This window comes from Hyla sarda, chromosome 11 (genome assembly GCF_029499605.1).
Source record: "Hyla sarda isolate aHylSar1 chromosome 11, aHylSar1.hap1, whole genome shotgun sequence".
Classification (NCBI taxonomy): domain Eukaryota; kingdom Metazoa; phylum Chordata; class Amphibia; order Anura; family Hylidae; genus Hyla; species Hyla sarda.
The window spans coordinates 27,679,576-27,690,394 of NC_079199.1; the positions used below are offsets into that span (position 1 = coordinate 27,679,576).

General features: G+C 39.9%; 1 protein-coding gene across 6 annotated transcripts in view; it reads left to right on the forward strand.

Moving 5' to 3' along the window:
* Positions 1-7,361, forward strand: part of NOVA1 (NOVA alternative splicing regulator 1) — a 102,184-nt gene extending 94,823 nt beyond the window's left edge. For all 6 annotated transcript variants that reach the window (XM_056547157.1, XM_056547158.1, XM_056547153.1 and 3 more), the window contains one exon: positions 3,290-7,361. In XM_056547157.1, coding sequence (XP_056403132.1) covers positions 3,290-4,297 — 1,008 coding nt within the window. In that variant the 3' untranslated portion in view covers positions 4,298-7,361. The remainder of the gene's footprint in view (positions 1-3,289) is intronic.
* The last annotated feature ends 3,458 nt before the right edge of the window (positions 7,362-10,819 follow it).

Genomic DNA, 10,819 nt, shown 5'->3' on the forward strand with positions numbered 1-10,819 from the left:
TTGCATTGAGGGGCGTGGCTGTGACATTACAGTGGGCATGGCTGAACCCTGCAGCTTGAAAACAGCGTTCGGAACATTTAGTTCCACGCTGCCTAGTGGAGTACCCCTTTAAGGAAGACCTCTGGCTGTGCCCAATAAACCTAGATTTTACTGTCATTAAACATCAGGGTACCTTGATCACACACCTTTTATTTTTTTTTTTTTTTTTTTACAATTCCTTGATTCGCCCTTCTCTTCCTGAGATAAGAGGGTTTATAGTTTGTCTGATAATTCAGGTAATCAGTCAGATAGTTGTGAACTTAGTTTTTATAATGGGGGTGATTATACACTCAGGGGATGTGTATGTTGTACTTCGAGGGTCATGCCTGCCTAATACACACCCCCTGACTATGAAACCCCGCCCATCACCTGATATTTACTCCCATTATTAAAATTAAGTTCACGCCATTTAACTGATTCTCCAAATTGTGATACAAACTATAAACCCTGATATCTCAGGAATGGAAGGGTCTATAAAGAAACTGTCAAAAGATGTGTGATCAGACCACCCTAAGCTATTTAATGATAATGAAATCTAATTTTTTGGGGGTTTGCCAGGGGTCCTCTTTAATCGCACTCTATAAAGTATTTATTACCATCTATTATAAACAGTTGACATTTTTCTTATGATCCATAAATTCCATTATTTTCTGCTTTGGATTTCATTACTTTTAATTTGTATAAGTAGATTCATTGCAACTTGCATATTTATTTTAAGTACTTTTTTTTTTGTAAGAGGGTAAAATATAGAACTAGTGATTCAGTGTTGACTTCCCCACATGCGGCCACACATCTCAGATGAGTCAAATCTCCGCTGGTGCTGACCAGATCACAACGCCAAGCTCAACTTATGAGACAACCAGTTTAACATTATTGACCTGTCACCTGCTCATGCTGCTGGCTTGAATTTTTTTTTTCTATTAAAAAGTGCACAAAAAAACAATAAACATCCTTAGAACAATATCCGAGTAGTGAAAGCTTCTTAAAGGGGTACTCTGGAGGGGGAAAAAAATGAAAAAAAGATTGTAAATTACTTCTGTTTAAAAATCTTAATCATTACAGTACTTATCAGCTTCTGTATGCTCCAGTTGTGTTGTGTAGTTCTTTACAGTCTGACCACAGTGCTCTGTGCTGCCACCTCTGTCCATGTCAGGAACTGTCCAGAGCAGGAGCAAATGCCCATAGCAAACCGCTTCTGCTCTGGACAGTTCCTGACATGGACAAAGGTGTCAGCAGAGAGCACTGTGGGCAGACTGGAAAGAACTAGAACACTTAAAGGGTGGTTATCCAGGAATTTTTTTTTTTATATATATATATATATATATATATATATATATATATATATCAACTGGCTCCAGCAAGTTAAACAGATTTGTAAATGACTTCTATTAAAAAATCGTAATCCTTGCAGTACTTATGAGCTTCTGAAGTTAAGGTTGTTCTTTTTCTGTCTAAGTGCTCTCTGATGACACCTGTCTCGGGAACCGCCCAGTTTAGAAGAGGTTTGCTATGGGGATTTGCTTCTAAACTGGGCGGTTCCCGAGACACGTGTCATCAGAGAGCACTTAGACAGAAAAGAACAACCTTAACTTCAGAAGCTCATAAGTACTGAAAGAATTAAGATTTTTTAATAGAAGTAATTTACAAATCTGTTTAACTTTCTGGAGCCAGTTGATATATATATATATATATAAAAGTTTTTTCCTGGATAACCCCTTTAAGATTTTAAATAGAAGTTATTTACAAATCTGATGATTTGAAAAAAAATAAAAATTCTCAGGAGAACCCCTTTAAGTGTGTTAACATGTGGTATCTTGTGAATTGATAGGTTGAAAAATGCTTCAGCCTCAGTTGCATGTAGGTGACATATCTACCTTTATATCACTGCACATGTGATGGCAGCTTCACTGATTCACTTATTTTGTATATTGTTTTAGTATGCCTTTAAGTCAGTGTTTACCAACCAGCATGCTGAAGGCTGTCTGGGCATGCTGGGAGTTGTAGTTTTGCAACAGCTGGAAGTGCGCTGGTTGGGAAACATAGATTTTCTGGTAGTTTTGCAAAAAATCTAAATTACCTGAGCATGTTCCAATGTCATGTGATTTACTTTAAATTTAAACTTTACATTTTTTATTTTTTTTTATTTTTTATTTCGAGAGGCAAAGACTAAGCTATTGTTAGCAGCCCTTCAAGATTGCTTCTGTATTGCATGATGCTCAATATTAAATACCAATCACCACTGGATCTCCATTTTGGGTTACAAGCATAGCACGCGGCAAGGACGCTCCTGCTCCCACCTCTTGCCGAGGTCACTACTGATAACCAGGCAGAGCTAATTAGATCAATCATTTCATTACAATGTTATATTACAGTCAATTACACTCTGCGCTCTTTGGTCTTGCCAGCGATTTTGTAAATTATGGGTGTTCTTTTGCCTGCGAGCGCCTGTCAGGAGCTGCTCTTACTGCCTCTGCTCCCCACCCGGGTAGCGCTCAAACTTTAACCCTTGTTCCGAGAAATAATGTATTTTCCCTCCTATTGTCGCACTGTATAACAAAGAAAGAAAAAGAAAATTAGGATAGTCTGGATAGGCCAGCGAATAATTGGTGCCATCTTGCAGAAAATAAAGTTTGCACTTTCTCTGTAGTAACTCACCAGAGAATCTATTTCTAAGAAACAGAATTTTTTTCTTTTTCCATTCATAAATTGATTTTATTCAGAACACGTAAATCATATGACAATGGAACAATTTTTTGTAACTTGAGTGAATGAGAGTCACGTTAAAAAAAGATTTCATAGCTTGTTTGTCATAAAGCCGAGGCAGAGCTACACCACTTGGAAGATGGAAGTCTGAATAAGGGTATGTTCACTTTGCGGAATTCCTCTGGAATCCTAGCCCCATTGATGTTAATGGGATTCCACCTCAAAAATTCTGCAAAATGTAAGATTTTTGCGGAAAGCAGAATTTCGGTGGCATTATGCCTTAGTGAAAATTCTGCTGTCTGAATGGGACTGCGGAATCCCATTCAAATCAACAGGCAGTAAATAATTTTTATGGGAATTTCCGCTGTGTGGACGTACCCTAACTAATTAAAATAGAGTCACTCTGTTTTGCAGTATGGTTCTTAGACATTGTCTCTCATCCACCACACCACCACACTGAACTGTTTACGTGGCTTATTAGTGATGTAATGTCCACCTATCTCTCTTCTTTCCTTTTGGTTTCCTCCTCATGTTTTTCTGACCTCAGGTGAAGATCATCGTTCCCAACAGCACTGCAGGTCTGATCATCGGTAAAGGAGGAGCCACTGTGAAGGCAGTAATGGAACAATCTGGTGCATGGGTACAGCTTTCCCAAAAACCAGATGGCATTAATCTGCAGGAACGAGTGGTGACTGTAAGTGGAGAGCCAGAACAAAACCGCAAAGCTGTAGAGCTGATAGTGCAGAAGATCCAGGAGGACCCACAGAGTGGCAGCTGTTTGAACATCAGCTATGCCAATGTCACCGGACCTGTAGCTAACTCCAATCCCACAGGATCTCCGTATGCCAACACTGCTGAAGTTCTGCCTACTGCTGCGGCGGCAGCAGGGCTTCTAGGACACGCCAACCTCGCTGGAGTGGCTGCCTTCCCTGCTGTTCTATCCGGATTCACTGGCAATGATCTGGTCGCTATCACATCAGCTCTTAACACCTTGGCCAGTTACGGCTATAACCTCAATACTTTAGGGTTGGGACTGAGTCAAGCAGCAGCCACCGGAGCACTAGCAGCTGCTGCTGCAAGCGCTAACCCAGCCGCAGCTGCAGCAGCCAACTTGCTGGCTACGTATGCCAGTGAAGCAACTGCGGGTGGTGGCACTGCAGGGGGAGCGGCTGGAACGTTTGCACTAGGCAGCCTAGCTGCAGCTACGGCAGCTACTAATGGATATTTTGGGGCAGCATCCCCACTAGCTGCTAGCGCCATTTTGGGCACTGAGAAGTCAACGGACGGCTCCAAGGACGTAGTAGAAATTGCTGTGCCAGAAAATCTAGTAGGTGCCATTCTTGGCAAAGGTGGCAAGACATTGGTGGAATATCAGGAGTTGACTGGCGCCAGGATACAGATCTCCAAAAAAGGGGAGTTTGTCCCCGGTACCAGAAATCGTAAAGTAACCATAACAGGCACACCAGCCGCCACGCAAGCTGCCCAGTATCTAATCACGCAACGAGTCACTTACGAGCAAGGTGTTCGGGCGGCCAACCCACAGAAAGTGGGTTAATTGCCCCCTCTGCCCTTCTCCCCTTCCCAGGATGTTAACTTAATTGTCCCTCCCTTATTCCTTCTTCTTTTCATGGATGTACTGTATTTTGCAGGAGCGATTTATATTTTATTTTTTATTTGAATTTTATTTTAGTTTTTTGTTTTGTTATTGGCAGGGGAAGTGCGCGTCGGGTTATTAATATATAATTATGCAAATGAACGCAACAGTGTTGACAAAGCGCATCTGTAAATAATACATGTTCTGCGGATGTTTTGGAGAGGGGATTTTTTTAGTGTTTTTTTAATTTTTATTTTTTTTAATTTTGAAGGATTTTGACAGGTTATCTCTCTCTCTCTCTCTCTCTCTCTCTCTCTCTCTCGTTGAGGTTTTATTGTTTACGCGTCAAAAAGAAAAAAAAAGTAAAAGTTTTTGAAGCCTGCCATTTTACCAGCATTGTTGTAGTTGAAAAATGAATTGAATGTAAACATGAAGTGACGCATAGGTTTTAAACTTCTGTGAGGGCTGACGCTTCCAGTAATGCACTGCAGAGCCACGTGTTGCTGGTCCCTTCAGAACCTGCACAGTTATCAGTATTAGTCCTAAGTGACGCTGTAACTGAACTACTGTTTTGCTGGAAAACAGCAGGGAGGGGGGTGGGGTCGGGGGGTTGAGTTACCTATAAAACAAAAGGGAGTAAAGAAAATCAAAAGCACTGTCCAACTTCACTCATGCTTCCTGCCCTGGGGTGGCAGCGTATGAGGGAAAAACATGTTTTGGAATAAAAAAAAAGAAAAAAAATAGTTTTAAATTAAAACATAAAAGATATATATATATATATTATCTAAAAGCAATATAGTTGCAAAAAAAGCACTGTAAAAATATATATTAAAATGGTTAAAACTGTGGAAAAAAATAACCTTTTTGGTAAGTTTACAGATCAGTGTCTTCATAACAACCTGTATGACGAATATTCCGGCTGGCCAGGCTACATTTCTATCATTTATGGCTCGCTGATCCCATCAGATTTAACTCTTCTGATGGGTGACGTTTGGTTTTCATAAGAGCTGTGTCTGTTTTCTTCCTCCATTGGGTTTTTCCCTCCTGCCCCTTCATGCTGAAATCCTTTAAATCCCCAGTCTCTCACCCCATCTTGTTTTAATTGCATTAATCACCCATGTTTTTTTTTTTTTCTTCACTAGTCGACCTTATTTCCGATCTTACTCTGGAGAGACAACAATGTCACATGTTCAGCAACAAATTCACAATGGCAGTCTGAGTTAACGTATTACTTGCCATTGTTTGGGGTTGTGGCAGCTAAATCTTTAAAGGCATTCCTCTGTTAAAATACAACCTCCAGCTTTCATTTTTTATTCTTATGTTTTCTTATTACTAAGCTATAAGCAAGACGGTCAGTTTATAATTTACAATTAATGTTAATGGCTTTCATTTGGGGTTTGTAGGACTGGGGTTTTAACTAGACCCCATAGTACCTGGCCAGCCACGCACCAGTTGATCCATTAACATCCTCCCCTTTTAGATGTAGTGTTGTGTTGTGTGCGTATTGGGGATTTTTTAAGCCAAACCACGCACACGCGCAACAACTTAAAGTGCCAACTGTTAGCTGATGAGGTTTCATTATCTGCAACGACTTAGCGAGGACGTTGCCTTTTAAAAACGCTTCTGATTGTGTATAATTTTAACACTAGCGATCTCTTAGTGTTGTCAATGTAGAATTTACTGTGAACAGTATCTGTGATTTTTAGCTGTTTTTTGATCCCTCCGGGGCTAGGCTCCACCAGCCGCCGCTGGCTCCGATGGTCGTTTACCTGCATGTTCTTTTTCCGTGGGGCATCTTTATGTCGGCTTCAGTCAGTACTTCCCTGCATGCTTGTTTAGCTGAGGTAGTGTTCATTTCCGGCGTGTGTCTACCTGTCGCAGCGCAGGTTCCTCCAAGGGCCATTTTATTAATTTTTTTACTTTTTAGAATAAGCCTTTTTTTTTTGTTTTTGTTTTCCAACTTGTCACCTCCTCCATGTTTCTGAGTGCCAACTAGCCAGATCATTATGTTAACCTCTGCATTTGGGCCACCAAGCCACTAAATTGTGGTCGTTCATAAACCCAGCATCTTCTCATGCTATGCATGCAGTCGTAAAAAAAAAAAAAAAACTATAAAAAAAATTCAATGGACATGAAAGTAATTAAAAAATAGTAAATAATAATACTAAAAAAAAACAAAAAAAATAAACTAAAATGCTGGCTACCTCTGGATCATCAGGCTGAAAAATTCCCAAACAACAGTTTTCCTTCCATCTCAACTTCAATCCATTGATAACGTCCATCATAACCAACTCAGTGACATTTTCCGCTGCTCCTCCTGTGCAACTGATAACTGAACAATGATTGTGATGTCCTCTCGTCTGGCTTCTCGTCCAGCATCTCTTTCTGAACTGTGATCTTTTTTTTTTCTTTTTTTTACTTATCATTAAACTTAAAAACAAAAAGACCTTCATTACCATGTTAGTTTAACCAGTCACTAGTGTCCCCTCTGTGGTGGACACTAACAAAAATGTGGATTATTGAGTTTAACCCTTCTTCCATCAGTTCCTTTACCCCAGAACCTTCCTGCCTTACTCTTGTGCAGTTTTTGTTCACTGTTATGAGCCCCACAACTTCCGAGGGACCGGTGACGCACGGCTGTCTATCCTCACAAGCCGCGTCATAGGCTTCTCGAGCTAGGGGGGTTGATCCAGCCATTCCAATCTGATGATCAAGTCAATTTCTTTTTTTTTTTCTTTTCTTCTTTCTTTACTTCCATTTTCACGTTCTCTTTGATTATAGAAAAAAAAACATTTTCAAAAAGAGAAAACTGATATATATAAAAAAAAGGAATGATATTGCTTGTTTTTCAAATGGAAAGAGCAAAGCTGTCGTACAACTGTGTTTTAATTGGTAATGGTTATTTATCGTTAATAGTCTCTGTAGCTCTGTAAGTTTTTATGACAATACAGTGTAACTAGTGGTTAGCCGATGATGCGAATATATTTACTCATATCATTATAAATGTGCTTTGTTCATCATGTACCATCACTGTCTCCCGTCTCATTATTTTCCTTGCATGTCACTAGTTTCAATTCATTTATAATACATTAACAGTGAATAATACCTATCAGATTTATTTTCCCCACTGTCCTGGTGTTAGCAGGTGCACCAAAAAGAGCTCCAGGTCATCAGCTTTTCATGCTCAAATATCCTCCTTTAAAATGAACATGCTGCATTACAGACATTTGCTATAGTCACCGGATACCACCTCGATCACAGACGACAGCCTTTTATATGTCTTGTTGTAGGTGGTATCCAGCACTGACAAAGCTCTGCTTCTGGTTAACGCTCAGATGGCAGTAGCAGAAGATAGCATGTAGCAAGTCGACAAGAGCCGCTCCTTGTCTGCCTATTGTTATTTTTTACAGTCTCTGTAGAGAAAAGCCTCTGAAGCTTATGCAGCGTCCTCAGCACCCATGTACATTGCAGCATATTCATTTTGCAAAAAAAAGGCAGCAGAGCAAGTTTATCAGAATCATAGGAAAAGCTGCTTCAGACAAAAAAAAATTCAAGGGCTGTGAGAAGCAGGGAGGTGGCTTCTAAGAGACCTATTTATACGAAACTTGGGGGGGGGGGGGGAATGTTTCCAACCCTTTGTCATATTTCTCTATCCCAACAGACTCTGGGAGTCATACATTTCATTCACAGTGTAAATATCCCTGTTCCATTCGGTTCAGGCTTTGTGTGGCAAGAGATGAGTGTCCATTCAGCCTATTACATGGACTCTATTATAGCCATCACTGTTGACATGTTGAAACCATCCTGGCAATAAGGCACCTTTATTTCCCCACCCAAAAAAAGAAAAAACGCACAAAAGCGGATGTGTTTTAGTATGTGCACAAATGCATTGCGTTGCTTTTTCATTGCTCATGGCTCTATTCCTAGATGAGGTCTCAGAGTACACGTTATTTCAGTTTTCACCGTGAGCCGTGGCGTGTAGCGCTCTCTACATATGCATTCCACATAGATGTAGCTAATAACCGGTGACGGGATAGGTCCACACCATTATTAAATGTAAATATTAAGTGCCTTCTCGTCATTTTACAAGGTGCGCAACATGTCAACAGCATGTTAATGTCTGACACAGGAGGGCCTCCAAGGCATTTCATTGTAGTCCCTCTACAACAGGGTTAATTGTCCATTTTTATGTATAGCTTTTTGGGTACAGACGATGGATCCATTTCCTTCCTCAGTCTAGAAAAATTCTGACAGAAAGAGCCACAATTTTAACTTCACCAGAAGAGGGGGGTGGTGGTTCACGGAAAAAAGGTCTCTATGCCTGTCATTTCGAATCATATCCAGCAGCACGTCTTGAAGCGAAGAACAACACAGGAAGCTGCTTTTGTCTTGTAAAGGAATGCCCGACCCATTCATGTCTTGACAATGTGCTTCTTTACAGCATCACCATTAACTCAGCTCCACTCATAGACTCAGCACCTAGCCCCCTCCTGTATAGTCTTACCCCTTCATCCCTCAGCACTATAGTACAAGGAAAGGGATTCAAAGCAGCACCCTCACCTCTCACGTACTCTCCAGTGATAACCAATCCTTATTATTTTTATTATATAGATGTGAGCAGATCTTGCAACTTTTCATTAACAGGGAGTTGCTGCATGATGTGAACACGGTTATCACAGCTCAGTTTTTATATCATCTTGGGTCAGGCTTAAAAAAAAGGATTTCTGTGGAGTTGCCATACTCTAAGATTGTAATTGGTGATTTCAAAGTGTAAGGATAAGTTCCAGTAAATTCGAGTTGCTATAAGATAGAATTTACCCCATGTGCAGATCTATTCTGCTTTTTTTTTTCTGTAGCTCACAGTTGTGGTGTAAACCAGTCACTCAATTATGCCTTGACACACTCTAATTCTGTCCAAGCATGAGCTCCCATGCATGGACCATTGGGACTGATTCAGAATTGCCATGGATACAGAGACCCTGCCAGCCCGCTCAGCTGTTCTCTGGAATTCTCAATTGATCCTTTGCAAAACTGGGAAATTTAAATGCTAATGGTTATTTCAGACCCTGATTGACAAGCAAGGAGCGCATTCAGCGAGCACCAACCTCTTATCTGATAACAGAGGACCTCAGTTATGTGTTCAAGCAGTTTAGAAGGGCCTAGTGTTGGGTTGTCCTGCCCGTGGTTAATGTTGTATTGACAATTTATAATACTTGCAGTGTTCACAGAGCTGCAATTATTCTGTAATACACACTGCTTAAAAAGCCACATTACATTGAAAAGACTACTCAGGAAATCAGACACTGAGGCTGGAATAGAATCCAAAACTTTGTATAAAAGAATTACATCTTAACGCATGTGCTCTAACAGGATTAACCGCTACACATTGCATGAGACTAGACACTATTCTTTTCACACACTACATACAGTACGTACCCACCGCTTTGTCTGTTGTGCATTGATAACTTTACAGCTGGGTGCTTTGTAGAGAAAACTGAGAAATACTACCGTTAGTTTAATTCACGTATTGGCAAATTAAGGTAAGATCTGTAGGTATTTCTGATTTAGTCGTTGACTACCTTCCCTGTTTTCAATAATTCACCTGTATTCCAATATTTTTTTCTCCATTGAATAGTCTCAAGGGCTTGTTTCTATAGAGCATTATACCCAATGACTATCATAGAGCCAAACAAATTCAAGGTATGGAAAACCAAAGGCAGCCAAATTATCATGCAAGAAAAGTATGTTCTTCCTAGGTCTGATAATTATAGTAAAGATTAATCATAGCATCATAATACAATAAAATTGGTTCATAAAAAAACCCTATTCCACCCTACCTAATTTTAGCACAGGCCCCCACGATAAGGGTGACCCTGACCTGAAGACTAGTAGTCATTAGAGTCAAGTAGCTTAGTGTTGATCACTATAAAAAAAAGAAAAAAGGGTCGGAGGGCTGCAAAAAGAACCCCTTTTGCAGATTTAATAAAACATAGCTGTACCCAAAAAAATATATAGATAGATAAAGAAGGCAAGGATCACCAAAGCAAAATTAACAAATATATCTTACATTTAAGCCACAATTTGTATATACTAAGTGACACTAAATCAACATTTGCAAGCTGCCTATGGTACTAGTACAACAATGCTTTAATAGGGGGTGATGTGTAATGATGGGGCCCTTTATTCCCAGATTGATGGTCTATCCTAAGGATAGTCCAATAATGTTTCTTTTTTTCTTGATAATTGTACACAGGGTAAAACAAGATTCTTATAATCCTTTCTACCTGGATTTTGCATCACTGTGAACAATGTATTGAATGCTATAATTTGTAGCTAGTCATATATTAGCCATTTAAATACGGATTCCAATATTCGTATATGTAGCCATTGGGAAGTTTAGTGTTTTTTTTTTTCAGGAAATGCCATAGTGAAGACAACACGGACCATGCTGAGTAATATCCATGGTTACACTCAGGGATTCTG